The sequence below is a fragment of the Eublepharis macularius genome, chromosome 17, assembly GCF_028583425.1.
Source record: "Eublepharis macularius isolate TG4126 chromosome 17, MPM_Emac_v1.0, whole genome shotgun sequence".
NCBI lineage: Eukaryota > Metazoa > Chordata > Lepidosauria > Squamata > Eublepharidae > Eublepharis > Eublepharis macularius.
The window spans coordinates 8,205,487-8,223,869 of record NC_072806.1 but is presented as its reverse complement, the minus strand read 5'-3'; the positions used below and the strand labels follow the sequence as shown (position 1 = coordinate 8,223,869).

At 44.8% G+C, this 18,383-nt stretch overlaps 1 protein-coding gene across 6 annotated transcripts in view; it reads left to right on the top strand.

Annotated features, from left to right (window-relative positions):
• NADK (NAD kinase) overlaps positions 1-18,383 on the top strand; it is a 49,169-nt gene that overhangs the window by 12,149 nt on the left and 18,637 nt on the right. For 5 of the 6 annotated variants that reach the window (XM_055001263.1, XM_055001261.1, XM_055001262.1 and 2 more), the window contains one exon: positions 8,642-8,725. In XM_055001263.1, coding sequence (XP_054857238.1) covers positions 8,642-8,725 — 84 coding nt within the window. Of the gene's footprint in view, positions 1-8,641; positions 8,726-14,545; positions 15,260-18,383 lie in introns of those variants that run through there. The other variant, XM_055001267.1, reaches the window with a different exon arrangement.

Below are 18,383 nucleotides of genomic sequence, written 5' to 3'. Positions count from 1 at the left end.
TGGTCAAGGGACTGAGCAAATTTTGCTCAAGAGTTTTCATTGCGTTAACTTTATTAAAACAACAAACCACAAACAGGCCTGACGTATATCACAAAAACAAAATTAATTTTAACTATTATTGTGAAACAAGGAAACTACAATTCTTCTAAAAGTTCATGAACTGGCAATGTAACGGATTTACTGTGGGTAGCTCTAAGCTGTAATCTTTGCAAGTTGTTTGGAGATGGCTTGGCTTTATAGCAGGGGGCCGGCAGGGCGAAGCTTTGCTCTGCTACTAGAACTGCAGGGCTCTTGCTGAATACAACATGAATTAAAATGGGTGAGCTGTCCCTTGCTCCTGCATTCTTGGCTTTAAATAATAGGCAGTCAAATAATAGACAGATTACGATATTTCAGTTGACTGAGGTGCCAATCATAACGATACTGAAGCTGGCTCCTCTTCAGTGCAGACCAACCCGCTGGTGGTGAACCAGGGAAGGGTGTGTGTGTGTGTGTCCCTGTCCCCGTCCCTGGGATTTTCAACCCTTTTGGAAGATCTCGCTCCACCTAATTTAATTGGGTTGGCTAATGCTATGATTGTTATCTTCTCAGATCAATCTGAATCTGGCCGCCTCCTCGGTCGCCTGCTCCCTCCTTCTCTGTGCTGCTCGAAACTGACAGAATGGGAGAGAGGAGTGAGTGAAAGGTTGAGATTGTGTGGGATTGAAAGGAGATGAAAGGTAGTGTTGAAATTATTGGGTTGGACCAGGTTGAAGGAGGGCAAGAGAAGAATAGAAGTGGAGTGTCTTAATCCTAATGTAAACATACTGGAGAATGATAGAGAAAGATCATAGCTTCTCATGATAGCTACGGATTCCTGTTTCCCCCCCTTCTGGTCTCCTTGTTCAAGTATAACAGCAGGCTTTGCTGTGGTTGATGCTGAGGGGTTAGTGGGGAAATTTCCTGTTGAAATTATCTTGTATCACTTCTTCAGACCAGTTCAGCCATCCCTGCAGCATCCCAGGGTTGTTAAATATAGATCGACTCTTGCTAGTTGGTACCTTGCACATCCCTGCCACATGTTCTTACTAAGGCATGCAATGATCTTCGTGACTCCTCTGCTGATAGCCCAGATTGCAGGTTACCTAACTGTCCCGATAGTTCTGGCATGAGTAAGCCCATTTTTCCTTTGTGATTCCTTATTGGATCTCTTGGGGGTGGGTGGGGGTGGGGTTATACAATCACTTCTTGAGGCGTGATGAGCCAACTCGTGCCCATCATCGTGCCCCAAAGGATGCATCTGAGGCTGGAATTAAGACCTCGTGTAACCAACTTACGTTTCCCCTTCCCTGTGGCAAAGCGATATCAACAGCAGAGGAGAAGGAATTTCAGGGGGGAAAGCAGTGTGTGGAAGGAGGGGGAACTTCAACCTTTCTCATTAACTGGGACTCTAAAACTGGTGGTATAGTGGACAAGCGAAGGGTTAAGCTGTGCTTGACTTGTCTGTCTTTTTGCTAGCTGTCTTGTTTTTATTTTGCCCTTCCTATAAAAATCTTGGAGTATAAGTATGTTCACAACGACTTTGTGATGTAGGCTAGATGGAGCGATCTTCCTGGCTGAATGGGATTTGAACCTGGGTCTCTCTATCCAAGCATGCTCACCATCACGCCATACTGGTTCACCCCCTCATGAAATTGCTTTGCAACAGAGAAGTGGGATTCAAGATTAGCCGTCTTTACCAGAGTTCCTCGTTTTAAAGCCCATTGACTCAGAAGGGCGTTACTCTGCTTAGGACTGTACATTTTATGGTTCAGCTGAGCTGATCTTGCAAGGCACTATTCTTAGGTTCTTAAGGTTTTTAAGGGGAGAAATTGAGTTACATGTGGCACTGAGCTCATTAGGAAAACAGCAGTAGGCATATATAACCAACATGAAAATGAAATTCCCCCTGAACTTAAGTGATCACATAACTGTAACAGAATAATCAGCAAAAGTTTCTTCCCAACACTAGAGTTTCTGGCACATGTAAGTAGATGCAGAGGAGTTAGCTGCATTAGTCTGTAGTAGCAAAATCAAAAAGAGCCCAGTAGCACCTTTAAGACTAACCAACTTTATTGTAGCATAAGCTTTCGAGAATCACAGTTCTCTTCATCAGATGCATGGAGGGCAAGAAGAAACTGGTCCACCTATATATCTGACCAGTTTCTTCTTGCCCTCCATGCATCTGACGAAGAGAACTGTGATTCTCGAAAGCTTATGCTACAATAAAGTTGGTTAGTCTTAAAGGTGTTACTGGACTCTTTTTGATTTTGGCACATGTAAGTAATCCTGGAAATGACTGATTTCGAGTACCACTTCAAAAATGCATTTTCCGAACCAGTCTTGTCCCTTATACAGGCCATCATCTCCATTGCCCATGCCAGCTGGGCAAGACCTCTTTAAGCAGGTTGCTTTTTATGTCTCATACCAAATTAGCAGCAAATAATCAGCATTAAGTGTCACGGTTTGTGTGTGTGTGTGTGTGTCTTTTTTTTAAAAAAAAACCCTTTAAGTGAAATTGACAACCAGCAGTTACTTTGCAGTGTGGTCTAATCAATTTCGTTATTCAGTTGGGAGACTAAATAGCAATTAAGAAAAAAGAGCAAGTGGGCTTTAAAACTCGCTTCTCCCTCCCAACACACACACACACACACACACACACACACACACACCTGGACCAGACTCTTTTCTTCCTTTATTCTGTGTTATCATATTGCTGACACCATTTCAAGGTTGCTAGTTGCTCTGGAATCTTAATCATCTGTATGCAGTTTAAGGAGGAACTGTAAAAAATAGTGAGATTGTTTTATTGACACATTAGCACAGTCTCTCAACACATAGGGGGAGCTAGATACAACTTTATTGCAGTCCTTCTCTGACTGTGGTGTGGAGAACTTCAGAAACCAGTCATAGGTCCTTCAGTTGCAAGATTAGCAGTGGAAGACGAGCTCCATGAGAGAGATCTTTCTCACGGTTATCTGTCTTCCCCGGCAATCTAGATTTGCAGGAGAGTGCTGGTTATGCGCTATGTGAAGAGGCCTAGCGGGCATTGCTAATGTTAATGCCTTACGTTAACTTTCCCAATGTTGCTGAACCTAAAAGGTTTGAAAGCTGCTGCTGAGTTGCATGGATGGATTGGCAGTTTGGCCTATATGTTCTGCAGTAGGAGAGAACAGAGTTCTAAACTGGACCCTGTCAGTTTAGGCTGCATAGGGGGAATGAGAAACGCATTCAGAATACTGAAATGCTCAACCCTATTTTAAAACTTCTTGAAATTAACAAACAAAAAAAGAACAGAACAGCAGTGGGAAAGTAAAAATCTCCTTGCCATGCAAACGTTATATGTGAGGGTGCATTCCAATGCATAGTCTGAAGCGGAAACATTTCCCATATCCAGGGCTTTTTTTTCTGGGAAAAGAGGTGGTGGAACTCAGTGGGTTGCCCTCGGAGAAAATGATCACATGGCTGGTGGTCCCGCCCCCTGATCTCCAGACAGAGGGGAGTGTAGATTGCCAATCTCGACTCCCCTCTGTCTGGAGTTCAGGGGGTGGGGCCACCAGCCATGTGACCATTTTCAAGAGGTTCCAGAACTCTGTTCCACCACGTTCCAGCTGAAAAAAAGCCCTGCCCATACCACCTTAGGGTTGTACCACCTCATTCTACCATGTATGTGGATCAAACTTTATGTGAAGAAGGTGATTTTTTTAAAAAAAAGCTATGGTCATCTTGCAGCAGCTCTGTTTCGCAGGAACACACGAAACTGCCTTATACTGAGTCGGACCAGCGATCTATCAAAATTAGCATTATCTACTCTAACGGGTGACAGAGTCTCGAAGTGTTTCACATCACCAGCTGGCTTGGATTCTTGGGCCGAAAGGCATAACACATAAAGTTGCCTCAAACTCCTCTAGAACACTGATTTATTAAAGCTACTCTGACTGGCAGCAGCTCTCTAGTTTCTCAGGCTCGAGGTCTTTCACATCACTTGTTCCTTAGTCCTTTTGTTTGGAGGTGCCAGGGATTAGAACCTGGGACCTCCTGCATGCAAAGCTCTACCCCTGAACCACAACCCCTCTCCTTCTGATAGAGGTGTTCTTTCAGAAAGACATTCTTTTTAAATCAGAACAGAGTCCGTTTCATCCCCAGTTTACTTTTGGTTCTGTTTCCTCAACACCTTAGATGCATCCAGGTGAGGATGGAGTCATGGGTTGGTGTGGCATCCTTAACGTACTTCAGATGCTGCGGTCACCATCACAGCACTAATGATGGAGATGTATTGTGACAGGCCTAAACAAGGCAGAAGATCTTACTCAGAAGATGGTTGATCATTTCTTGATTTTGGGAGGAAGCCAACATGCCCAAAGGCCTGTTCTTGTGGAAAATGAAAAGTCAAACTATAGTCAGTGAAAAGAGTCATAATTCCGGTTGTTGTGAGAACTGTTCCCTGGACTGAAGAGGTTGTGGTGTATCCCTGCAAGAGTTGCTGACAGGAAAGGCACTTCATAATGATGTGAATAGCCAGTTCACTATCTGTAGCGATGCTTTGCTTTTATTCAGAGGAGTTAGTCATGTTAGTCTGTAGTAGCAAAATCAAAAAGAGTCCGGTAGCACCTTTAAGACTAACCAATTTTATTGTAGCATAAGCTTTCGAGAATCACAGTTCTCTTCGTCAGATGCATGGAGGGCAAAAAGAGAAACCAGTGGCTGAATGGAATCACTTGATTTAGAGGCAGTGTTCCTCTGAATCCCAGTTGCTTGGGGGGTGGAGTGGGGAGAACAGCATGGGAGGCTGTTCTCTAGGCCCTGCTTCTGTAGTCATCTGACAGGCCTCTGTGGAAACCAGGATGTTGGACTAGATGGGCGTTTGGTCAGAGCCTCTTCCTGTGATCTTTTGATCACCTAGTGAATATTTTATTCTGCTGTTCCTCCAAGCAGCTCAGGGTGACGTATGTGGTTCTTCCATCCTTATTTTATCCTCCCAGCAAACCTGTGAAGTGGTTTAGGTGAAGAGTTAGTAATTGTCTTGGATAGCTTCACAACACAGTAAGGGTTCTCCAAGATCACAGTTGGACACTCCAAACCACTAGTGCAGCACTGTGTAGCTGTATACACGGGGCTGCTTTTGAAAAATTATGATGAAACTTCATCTGCCATAAAAGGCAGCAGCTGAATCATCAGCTGGTACTGACAGCCATGAGCAATATTGGACCAGTGTTAAAAGATTTTGACTGGCTTGTGTCTGAGCTCAGTGCAAAATACTAGAGATAAAGGCTTGTGGACTGCCCAGATGGCTATCTGTTTAATCTCGCTTTGTGTTTTCAGTCATGACGGGTCACAAAACACAGCCAGGAGGTCTCCTTGTGATTCCAAATATTTGTTATTTTGTAGTCTGCCTCTCTCACTGAGACCCAAGGCAGATTATTCGGTATAAGTCCATGCAGTTGACACCTCGGACATTCAATAAACACTACAATAGAGTATGCACAACAGAAATGTGCAAAGAAGCATGACGTTCAAATACAGGTATATAGAGACAAAACATGGCTGAACTGAAACATAAATTTTAGTTTTCCTCTCCTGTGATGAGGAAGCATTGTTCCTTTAAATATTACAGAGTGCTGAAAGCTCTGTCTTGTTTTGCCCATGAGAAAATATCAACATTGAGGGGGGCGGGGGGGAATTGGATTAGGATAAATGAGCTGGCAGCGACAGGGCAGCAGTCCTTGGGAAAGAATCCAAGATGGCCTGCTCGCAGCTCTCTAATTGCACACACCGCCAGTTACTATGGTCTGTGTCTGGAGTTACAATGCATGCTCTGGGTTTACTCATGCACTTATGCAAGCTTCCAAACTCCTACGGTGTGTCCGAATTGCTTTCCAGCAACCAGTCTGGGAATTAAAAACACTTTTTTTTTCTGTGCTGCTGTTTATGCCCCCCTCCCCAAAGATAAAGATGCAAGCGAGTAAAAAAGAGGTGTGTGTGTGTTGCTGGTGATAACTTGCAACAACTTACCTACAAGGCTAGTTTAGTTATACGCATTACTTCTTGTCTCTCTGGAATATTTTGATTTTACGAGGCTGTACAGCTTACCTTAAAATAAAGCCTCTAAGGAGCCCCTTAGGATACCTTGTGGGTGTTTAAACCTTTAAACCCCAGCGTGTTTGCTTGATTGCTAAACATCTGATGAAGTGCTTGTTAAAGTGAGTACCTATCTTGGCCTCATGGAATGAGGTTTGTCACTGTGGTCGTTGAAAGCATTCTTTACAGCTCAGAGGCATACGTTGATGTTACGGTAGGAGCACCCGTGGCCTTTGTTGAAAGCATGAGCCCTCTGAATGCACCTTCTTCTTCCTCATCCTCCATGTGGCTCAAGTTATAACCTGCTCAAGGCAGAGGCCTTCCTTCTTGTACTCTGTAAAATGCCAGGGACATGGATGGAGTACGGCTCCTCTCTCTTCTCCTAGCCATCCTCAAATGAAATCATATGACATGATTCCATCACGTTGTGGAGAACATGCTGGAGGCAGGGAAATTCCACAACGCAATAGAGGCAGATCATGTGTTTTGTTTGGTTCTTGTTTGTAGGGAGAGGAGAGAGGCAGTACTGGAGGTAGCCATGCAATGAGCCAGCCTGATGTAGTGGTTAGAATGTAAGCCTAGGATCTGGAAGAACCAGGTTTGAATCTCTGCTCTGCCATGGAAGCTTGCGGGGAGACCTTAGTCAGTCACATGCTCTCAGCCTGACCTACCTCACAAGGTTGTTGTGAGGATACAGATGGAGGAGAGGAGAAGGATGTAAGCTGTTTTGTGTCCTCACTGGCAAGAAAGGCACAATATATATGAAGTAAAAATAAAATTTAAATTTAAAAACAACTCTAATGTCTGCTTCTGTCCTGGGATATTATCTTCCGAATGTTGATTGCAAAATGCATGCAGCCTCTTGTGCTTTGGTGTATGTTATCTGTATTGCTTCACTTCCCATGATTGGGTTAAGGGCTGTTGGTGGCCTGAATTACATGCATGGTTATCTCCTAACATCATACTGAAGTTGGTATGTACGCTGAGAGTCCTTGGGACTGTAGAAGGTAGCCAGGTGTTTTTTTTTTGGCATCTCTAGTTAAAGACTCTCAGGTAGCAGGTATTGGAAAACATACTGCCTTAAGGCTCTTGAGAGTTGCTGCCAGTCAGAGTAGTCCATGCTAGGTGGACCAGTACTTTGGCTTCACATAAGTCCATAAGGGGCCCTAACCTGGATAGCTCAGGTGAGCCTGATCTCATCAGATCTCAGAAGTTAAGCAGGGTCGGCCTCGGTTAGTAATGGGATGGGAGAACTCCACTGAAGAGCAGGACTGCAGAGGCAGGCAATGGCAAACCACCTCTGTTAGTCTCTTGCCATGAAAATTCCTCCAGGGGGGCGCCATAATTCAGCTATGACTTGAGGGCACTCTCCACAAGTCCATAAGGAAAGGGGGTGGAGGTTCAGACGTGGCAGAGAACAAACAGGGCTTGCATGCAGGAAGTTCACAGGTTCAATTCCTGGCAGCTCCTCAGAGTAGGCAGTACTGGTCTAGAGGGAACATCAGTATGAGGCACTTTCCTATGAAATATTTTAATATTAAACACTCATTGAATGCAGAACTCCGCTTTTTGAACTTTCCATTAGAAAGAAAGTTTCTAGTCTTCATAAAATGGGGTAGGAGAGTCATTTACTCTAACCTGAACTTCTTGGAGGATGGGATAAAAATGTGATAGACTGATGTGAAGACGGGCAATGTCTGCTGAAATCCTGGGAACCGAGTGGACTGCCAGAGACGGTTTCCAGAGGGAAGAGGGCAAAGCTTCAGTGACTTACGTAGCATACCATGATGAGGGAAACGTGAATGTTCATAATGTATGCTAGTTGCCCAACTCAGCTTTTTATTGGTGGTGTTCGGTGTCTGTGAGTGTGTGTAGTGTTAATGTACTCGAGTTGCCTGACATTCCTATGAAGCTCTAATGGCATAATTGGTTCCTCAGCTGACCTCAGAACATGGAGCATGTAGATGGGAATGATTTATATACTGCAGGCAACCACACTCATGAGAAGTGTGTGTCTGTTAGTCATTAAAAAACATGGCTGGTGTGTCAGGATGAGACAACTCTTGGTTTCTCTGGATGAATCACTTCTAAGGCTGCATATGGCCAATTCAGCAAACTACATGCTTCTTAATATTACTGAGGCAACAGTCTGATCCTACACATTATTGTTGTGGTTTATTGTGATGATCGTTACTAATACAGCTCTTGTTATTTGCTTACATAGTACCGTCAGTGGGAGCACGTCACAGACCAGTAAAAGACAGAAGAACACACATTCGTTTCAATTGCACGTCCTTAATTTCAGTAGGAAGGAAGACTGAAGCATCAGGCCAAATACACTGTGTGTGTGTATGTGAGACAGGGACATGGCAAAGTGCTGGACTGCTGAAGGGGAATGTGGCGTGCTGGAGGAAGGATATTCATTCATATGGTCTAAATAGCTAGTTTGATCCCTTTTTGTGTCCATACACTTCTCAATGAGTGCTTCCGATAAGAAGTGCATAGGTAACAAGGAAATGAAACTGTTGCATATTTTCTCTTCCAGGAGGACGCGCTCTTTGCATGGACCATGCCCGGTGACCACGTTTGGACCAAAAGCCTGCATGCTGCAGAACCCCAAGACGATCATGTGAGTGGCTCCATTTTCAGGAAAGCTTCTGATTCTATTCTGTAATTTGCCAGTCTGTAATTTTTCCACAGAATGGCTTGAAAGTAGGTTTCCCTTAATATTAGTTTCTGGTTTTGTCAATTATTCCCATCCTTCTCTTCGCACAATTGGTTTTGTAGTTCTGTTTGTATCTTGAATTATTTTATATGCTGTTTTGGTGGAAACAGTCAGTACAGTGTAAGCAGTTCATATGTAAAATGGATAATGCTGATTCATTGATGCACGCAAATAATGTTAATATTGTATGTACATTTTGCATGGAAATATTTGGTGCGAGGAAACAGAACGGTGTGCGGATAGGTTCAGTTTGTATAAGGTGGGACTTCTAAGTCACAACAACAGGGATGAAAAATTGGATTAGTTTAGTTTGGTCTTCCACAAGCAGCCTGAGGATGTATAACGTGCTACAGATATGGAGGACAGTGGCAAGAAAGCCAGGCGGCTGCCTTGTTCTCCAGCAAGATTCCACTCCTTGTTCTTCCAGGGCCAGCTCAAGAAATTTTGGTAGCCCGGGACTCAAAATCCATCTGGCATCCCAGCCCTGCTAACTAGCAAGGGGCCCAGTTATCTGTGAAGTCTTCTGAAACACTCCATATTGAAACAAACCAGAGCTATGCCAGATCACTGTTGTGTTTCCTTGTTGCATTATGCATTTCAGCAAGTCTTGTCCAGAGGATTTCTTAGAGGACTATGCCCCTGTGGGTCATTTCAGTTCATCTCCTCATTTGTTTTCCTGTTGTGACCACCTAATTTTATGCCTCTACTTAGTGTCTGTTCCCATCAGAGAGTAATAGTCTGCAGAAAGAATTCACCTAAAGACAGCATGACTTTTCAGTCATGTTCAGTTACTGTAATGCTGCGGTATCTCTTACTGTAAAGCAAATGATGCATGTATCAAATGGCAAGGGCGCTTGTCTGTAGTACACAGCCTGGATTTAAAGGTAGATCATTCCGTTCTTGGACTACAAGTAAAGGCCTCATTTGGGTTGACTCTCCAAAGTACTTCTCAAGGGTGAGCCTCGATTGCCAGTGTATAAACATAACCATAGTCTGTTTGCAAGGATGCAGCGTGCTTCCTTTTAAGAGATGGCCGCCTTCCCATTGGTTCAGAACCCTTTGAAACCCAAAGTCTTGCATCGTGAGTGTCCATCTATGGCAGTGCTCTGAAAAGGGGTAGATCCCTGTTTGTTTGAGTTATGCTTTAATAGCTTCTGTTTTATTGTCCAGAACTTACAATGTGCTGTTTGGTTTGCAGCTTCCTTATTGCTTTCTAAACAGTGGGTGAGTAACCGGTGTACCCCATTTCATTGAAGTGAAGCAAGTTGCCTTAAATGGACAATCTGATTGCAAGCTTTTGGGTTCTATGGGTTCTGAGCCAATGGAGCGCAGCTGACTCTTAAAAGGTAACAGGGTGTGGCCTTTGGCAGTCCAAGGAAGCTCTGCATAACCTGGTGCAGAAGGCATTCTGGAGCTGTAGCACAGTGCAGTGCCATAATTGGACAGTCACGCAGCTACCTTCAGGTATCACGGGGTTCTTATCCAATGGCAGGTGTCCATCTCTTAAAAGTTAATGGGGAGTGGCCTCACGAGGAGGTGCTTGTTGTCTATTTATATTTCTTTCTATCAAAGGAAGCTGAGTTGGTTTGGAAAGTGTTGCGGCCATGTTAATTCAGCTGTGGCCTTCTCTTATGGTCCGAGACAGGTACGCTCTGTTTTTTTAATTTTAAATCCAGGCTATCTGATACCAAGCTGTTACAGAATACAGTGTGCTGGGGGCGGGGGTTACATTTGATGTTTGTGTAACGCTATCTACATCATCTACTCTGCAGTAGATGATGATACGGGTGAATGGGAACCTATTGAGAAGTCTACCCTTCTGATTTGGGGAGTCCTGGGGTCAGCAGAAGCTTTTTATGGACCCATGAGCACAGGGCATCCGTGTCCTGCCCACCAATCATGGCTATGCTGGACGGCACAACATGCGACGTTGTCTAACTCCTTCCCCCGCTCCCCCAACAATGCTGTGAGGCCTAAAGATGTGGGAATTCTTTTCCCTTCCAGTGCTCCTCTCACCAAGAAAGGCAGCATTGCCCCAAATGTTAGTGGGATGCCTGGAGGAGCTGATAGAGTGCCCACTTCTCTTGCTCTCTACTTTCTCCACTGTTTCCAGTCACTGGCTTGGCTCCGCACCTGAGACCCGCTTAAGTGCCCGGTCATGCCAGCCCTGGACACTGGCCCTGATGAATTCCTTTTCTTTGGACAGTCTTGGGTTTTTTTAGCCTACGCTGTCCTGTACCTCTGGATGGAAGTCCCCTACTTGTTCAGCCAAGTGGAGGTGAAGGGTGCCCTTCTGGTCTGCCAGTGCTGGAGTGGCTTATCTTGACCGCTCTCTAAGAATGGGACAAGGAAGCCGTAGCTGCTGCCCCTGCCAAGAGATCCCTTCCACTGCTGTGGTTTGTACGGTCTGGCATTGTGCTTTATTTGCTCCGGCAGCAGATGGCTTTGCATAGTCCAGGAAAATCAGTTGCTACCGAATGAAACGAGGAACTGATGCTTTCACTTTGATGCTCTGAAGAGAGTAGGCTGGCATGCAGTAACACTGGTGGCGCCTGCTCCTTTTTATGCTTTTAGGTTGTTAAGGAGGCAGTGATAAGCTCGGCGGTCATGCTTCCAGCGTTGTAAATCTTGATTGTCATCAAGCTTGGCTGCGTGTTGCTATGAAGCAGGTTTTATTCCAAAAAATAATGGGTCAAAATTGTATGGCTGAGTTACTGGTAATGATATTAAGCCTTACTTTATGGAGATCTCAAGGCATAAATTGTGTCTGCTTTCTGTGTTGTGAGCTTTTACTCTGAAAGTTTACCTTTCGATGGGGCATTGTACCGGCAGTGTGCTTTTTAAAAAGAGATCCTTTCGAAGCGAAACTCCTTGGCAAAATAAGCACGGTCAAAGCAGACAGCAGGCTTCTTAGAACTTGACAGAAGCCATTTGCTTGCAGATTGGCAGCCAATCTGTATTAATCTGGGGTTCATGGTTAAGAGCATGTGCTGTGAACCAGAAAGTTGCTCTGAAAGCCACCCAGTCAGTTTGCACCTAGATTGAGATTTTAAGCAGGGATGCTCCTAATGTAGTTGATAAGAAAGCGAACTTATCTAACAGTAGGACAGAAAAGATGCCCGTGGCACTCCTTTAAAAGTTTGGCAGAAATAGTTTCCCAGCTGTATGTTTGACATGGATTCAAAGATAAGTGTTGCTTGAGCGTTGTGCTCATAGCACAGAGGAATCAGGGCTGAGAGTCCTCCAGGGCTCTGGGAGCTCTGAGCAATGGCTGGAGACTTTGTGCTTTTCAGGTTAATGAACTAATCTGGAGAGGCAGTGTCCCAGAAGCTGCAGAGTCTTAGCAGAAGGTATACATTTTTTCAGCCTCCATCTGTTCCCTTGCCCAGCTTGATGATCAGTTGCAAACAGGTGTCGATTCTTCCAAACCTTCACAACTCACGTAAGGCCAGTTCCCTGAGAGACGTGCATCAAAAAAGTGCTGCAAAAAGTGTTCTGAGCTCTTGAGCTGCACATAGGACAGGTAGCATCTTAGTGGATCAGATACTGACACGCTAGAGCCACGCTTGCAAGAACCAGCCAGTTGGTTGCGGCCCACCTCCTTCACCTATTGGGGAATGAAGTCCCTGCATCCAGTTGTCCAAGACAGATGCTTCTATTCCAGGCGCTTAGCTGTGGAGTGCTCACTTTTCTAGCAGTAGCAAGAAGCAGCAGCAGCATTAGCAAGGAGCTGGGTGAGCAAGCAAGGCTACTATTGCCACATCTATCTTGTATAAAGCATCTTCCTTCTGAGTACTTGAAATGGAAGTAGATAGAGTTGTTCATCTGCCAGAGGGGTGTGGGTGCGGGTGGCTGCGTTCAGTGTAACAGCAATCACTTCACTGACGTGCATGCTAGAAAGATCCAGAGGAGTTAGCCTGTGTTAACAAAACTGTGTTAGTCTGTAGATGCAAAATAGTAAAGAGTCCAGTAGCACCTTTAAGACTAACCAACTTTATTGTAGCATAAGCTTTCGAGAGCCACAGCACTCTTCGTCAAATGCATGCATGCTGTGGTTCTCGAAACCTTATGCTGCAATAAAGTTGGTTAGTCTTAAAGGTGCGACCTGGTCTCTTTACTATTATGCTAAAAAGAGAGCTTGAAGTGCATTTGCACTGTTGTGAGCTTCTTTTTTTGATGTACGTCTTCCCCCTTAAGGTCGCAGTTCCCCAAGTCGTGAAATGCGGCAAAGGCTGTCTGCACCGGATGTATCGGATCCAGCTCGGGGGAATTGATATTCTAATTATCTGCCAAAGCCTGGCATCATCTCAGATCCCTAATGGGGAAGACCCCTCAGTGGCGTTTTGTGTACTGCAGAAATTATGCCCAGTTCCTGGTTTGGGTGACGTAGATCGATGGAATGGATTTGGAGAGGACCCATCTTCGTATGGACTGGAGGGCCCAGTGGCTGATGTTTGGGGTCTGATTGGGGCCTGGGCCTGTCATAAGCATTTGAAAATTAAACTTTAACTCTGGTCTGGAGCGAAGGCAGAGGAGATAATTACAAGGATGGGTTAAGGAAATTGATCGGTGCCACCTCAGATGTGGCGTGCTGAGAGTTTTTGTTAATGTTTGATTAACAAAGCACGTACTAAACAACTTGACCCGTATTTTTAAACTTTCTGTGCAAATGGGTTCTGCCCCCCCTCCCCCCCCCAGTTTCTCCTCTTGGGTGTGGTTTCACTTTTTCAAAACATAAAGTTGTGGGATGTAGGGAAGTGACTATGTTGCTGCACCCTTTCCAAGCCTCTTTCTGCCTATTCTTTGAGATACAGCCAAGGAAGTGCTTCTCAGACTTTGTGAAGATGGGACTCCCCCTTCATTCCAAACCTTGTTTACCTTCTGCTCATCCCCCCCCCCCTCCACCGGGCACACTCCAGCAGACATGTGCCAGCAGTTTGTTCTGTGGGTGACCACGCAGACATCTCAGCATGCTGCAACGTGCTTGTGGCTGTGTGCGAAGATCTGTGGATTAGGGTGAAGGGATGTAGAGATTTTTTTAGCAGGGGTTTGCACACCTCTTCCTCTTCTATTCCATCACCCCTCACCCTGTCTGGCTCAAGTTTTGCCAGTTTGAGTCTGAGAGAAATTATGAGCGAAGCTGTCTCTTCCTACAATGATTCCAGGTGAAGGGGCTGGTATTCCAGGTGGCCAGGTAAACAAGTTGCCCAAGCGGGATAGCTGAGCTGTGTGTGCATTACCAGGGCCTGTTAACTTGCCCAAGCAGCTGGCAGGAACAGAATGGCCGCCATTTCCTTTAGGACCTGCTTTCCGTGATCTTACTTAGGGCATCCTGCAAGCGTTCTTTCTCCCCCGCCATCCAGAAATAACAAAAGAAGAACGCTCCCGCATGGGACCAAACTTCCACCTTTCCTGCAGTGGTCAGACAGATGCCTTGAGAAAGCCTGTAAGCCGACCTTGGAGACATCAGGATCTCCCCTCCCAGCAACTGGTTGCCCAGAGGTTTTTCTGCATTTGAACATGGGGAGTTTCCATTTTGCTGTGGACGGCCTGCTCCACAGCTTGGAAGCCCAAGGGTTAAGGGATGATTGCAGCTTGTTCAACTTTGGACTTACCTCATGTGTTTCATCACAGCCTCCTCCAGCTGAGCGCCTGCTGCCGCCCGCCGCTCCTCCCCCTGGTTTGTGCCAGGGCTGTACAATATAATGACGGCATGCTGAGATTAGTCCAGCCCAGAGGCGTTTGAGGAGACACTTGTGGCTTGTTAATTGCCCGGATAGACAGCAAACGAGTAACCCGGCTTCCAGAATAGCCAGCAGGATGGTGGGGAAGTTCTGTTGTGAGAGAGTAAGGAGGCTGAGCGTATAAATTTCACCAGAGAGCTGCAACTTCTTTAAAAGCTGGTGTTTTTTCGATGCATGTTGCTTCAAGAGTATTTTTTTTAAAAAGAAGAAGAAGAATTTAAACAAATCCAAGATTAATCTTAGAACAGCAGGAGGAAACCAAGAAGTCTGGTGTTGATTTGATTTGAGGGGTTTTTTTTTTTGGTAAGCTGCTGTTATGCAAAATTGACCCAAGGGAACAAAAGGAATATTTAACAAATATGCTGCGCACAAGGTTTTTCCTAGGAGTCCTTGGATCGTTTCATTAGAAACTTTGACCTCTTTGGGGTTTTTTTTGTATTTAACAAGTGGATTTTTCCAGTGAAATGGTACAGCCTTTCTTTATTTTTTCTTAATCAAGGCTGTTTGAAACAGTGACTATCTAATCCAAGGCCACAATGTTTTGTCTAAGGTAGCACTTGGCTTAAAACGTGATTTTTTTCCCCAAGGCCTTTTTCTTCCATTTGCTATTTGTCTGGCTTTTGAAGAAGAGAACCATGAAGATTTTTCAGAATATTATGAGCGATCGCTCATTTGGTAGTGCAACTTGGAAGTGGTAAGTAACATGAAAGAAGAACAGGTTCACTCACAACTAAACTTCCTCTAAAACTACAGTGTGTTTTGAGTTTCTTAAAGCAACGTTACCATTGTATGTTCTGTAGTGCTTACTTTTGATGAGCTGAGCCTGCTGCTGTCCAAAGACTCTCTCTTCGTCCCTGGTTCCAGGTGCGAGGAAATGGTTATTTTTCTTTTTAAACCTACTTCATGGCAACATAACAGCTGCATTGCTTGGCAGGTTACACTCAGAAGCTAGAATCTCCTTTTCGCCTTGGCAGGTTTCATTTTTTTTCTCCCAATGCTTAAAAATTTAATCTCCAAAGGAATGCCTTTTTTCTCCCTCCTTTCACCTCTGAACTTTGCGTTAGGTTTGCATTTTTGGCAAAAGCTGAAGTCTTTTCAGTATACGTTCACCTGTTGTCTACTCTAAGGACAGGGCTGTTTAGTGTTCTATATGGATGTATCCAACAATATAAAAATTTACACATATGAAGAGAGAATGGGGGGAAAAGGATGGGAGGATGCTTTTATAGACAGTGTTTAAAGATAAAAACCAAAAATCTATCTCTGTGCAGTGCTATGTTTTCAAGACAAGGCAGTTAGTTTTATTTTTTTTGTGTGTGAAATTTTGGTATCTTTCCTACACTCTTCCAAGGGAGTTCACAACACTGTGTAAAAATGGCAAAATGTCTTAGCAAAAGCCATGTGGGGGGGGGGGGGTTAGTACTAACTTACCTTACACAACTGTCAGATGATGAAGGCCCACCTCATAAGATTCAAGTTGGAAAGGATGATACCTAGAGATCGGGTCGCATCTCCAGACCCAACACTTTTAGCAGAACTAAATTTCTCCTGTGGCTCGGCTCTGGATCTGTTCTCAGTGTCAGGACCTGAACCTTGGAAACATGACAAGAAAGATGAGGTCGAAAACCATCTCAGCAGGTGCATGATGCATTTTCTTTAACCTCTGAGTAATTTCAAGGAGTCACCATATATTAAAGCTTGGTGAGCGGAAGGTGCTTGCAGAGCAAAGGCTGATGTTCCCAGACAGGCTTGAACTCCCTTTGTCAAAAGCAGAACCCTAGGAAGTGTTTCATAGTTTCTGATGTTCAAGTTGCCACCCATGGCAGTCAAGAACATTTTCTGCCCCTGGCAATGATCTTGGAATTTTTCTTCCTCCCACCTTCCCGGGAGTGGATAGAACTAGACTGTGGGGTGGGGTGGAGGTCAGTTGCACCCTCTCCCAGTTCCTTTGTGCAGGTTCCATTGTACGAGCTACTTTTGTTCAGTGAAACAGAATCAAAAGTTGTATAATCTTGAAGGGTGTGAGAAGAGAGGCCAGAGAAATCTGGAAAGAAATCTTGTGTTATAGAGAATTGAGTCTGGTCCACAGAGTGCAGGTCTGGAGGACCAAAAAGCCACCTGGGCAGCTGCTTAGAGCCGTAATATCCTCCGTGCTGCCAAGGAAGCACCTGTGAAATCTGAGAGCTTGCAGACCCTTCCGTTACGAAGGATCATGTGGCTGAGCCTCTAGAGTTCTACAGCTCAGCTGCATGAGATGGCAAATGCAAAAACATGCCAAAAGCGATAATATAGAGATAATGGTCCTGATTTATTTTAAAGGGTTTCAGCAAGATGGAATACAGAGAGTGAGCTGAGCATTCCCAAGCACTATATAAACGTGAATTTATTACTGTTTAAGGGCAGGTCATTAAAGGGAGGGAAATGGTTGGGAGTACAGCTTGACTTGAGAACTCTTCAGCTGCCTGAATTTCCAAACTATAAATTAAGTTCTGTTTTTGGAAGAGAGTGTTCCTGTCGAGGAAGCCATCAGATGGGTAAGCATTCACCCAGGGCATGTGATCCTCCTCCTCCACCTCTGTATCTGGCCAGTCATACTGCTTTAGCCATGCAGTCTGGTATACTGGGACAGGAAGAGTGTGCTGGCAGTACCCACTTGCACTGTCATACTGAGTGGCTAGAATCTTTTGCATGTATCTGCAAAGCGACCTCTACCTGTCTTGTTTTTATCCCATCTTTTCACAAAGGAACTAGGGCAGTGTACTTTGTTCTCCCCCACTCCATTTGATCCTCACAGTAACCTTCAAAGGGAGGTTAAGATGGGATGGAATGGACTGGCCTATGGTCACCCAGTGAACTATATGCCCAAATGGGGATTTGCACTCGGGTCTTTCAACATTTATAGTTACTATGCCCTCGTGCACCCAAAATTGGAAACCAGTCCTGTTGGTTCCAGCTGAGCCAGTTAGAGGTGCAATGTAGGGACTAAAGTCCGGGAGACTCGAATCCAAACCCCTGCACTGCCATGAAGCTCATTGGGTGGCCTTGAGCCAGTCACTTGGTCCTAGACTAACTTACCTCACAAGGAAGTTGTGAAGATAAAATAGTGAAGGGAGTACCCCCCTGAATTTCTTGGAGGAAGAGGAGAATGAAAAAACACTGACAGAAGTAGATGTGACAATAGCAGAACCCACACTGAGGTGTGGAGTGGGGGGCTGCTTAAAGCATAGCAATGGAGGTGGAGAGCGGGATCTGACACCCCCTCCTGTTTTTAAGGCCTTTTCCCTCTTTCTGGCAATTGCTTTGGGGAGGGAGCACAGGCAAGGGAAGGTCTCCTCCATCATCCCTGCTAGTATGTTCTTCACCACAAATCCCCACCCCCACCCCCCGTGATTTCTGCCAACATTCCATCTAGTTTGATTTTTGGCATTTCTCAGAAAGTACCATGATAAAATCAAAAATGTCAGGTTTCCCCAGTTGAAGGATTTCCTGCTATTGCTGATCTTCCCCTACTCCTTGCAACACATGGTCAAAGAAGTATTTGAGGCACAATCTAGACCTGGACAACATGTTGACTTTGAGAGCACAGCTTAGAATCCTGTGCAGTGTGCCAGCATCACTCATGAATGTGGAGAAAGTGTTGTTGAGGACAGAAGCTTGCAGAAACAGTTCCAAACAAATAACTTTGCACCCCGGCCTTAATGTGAGTAATAAAATAAATTCAGCTTGGTGCTTTCTGAACACTTTGGTTGCGTTATACCAGAAGAGGAAATATGAAATAAGTCCTGGGAACTTCCCATGTTGCGCCAAGAAAAAAAGTA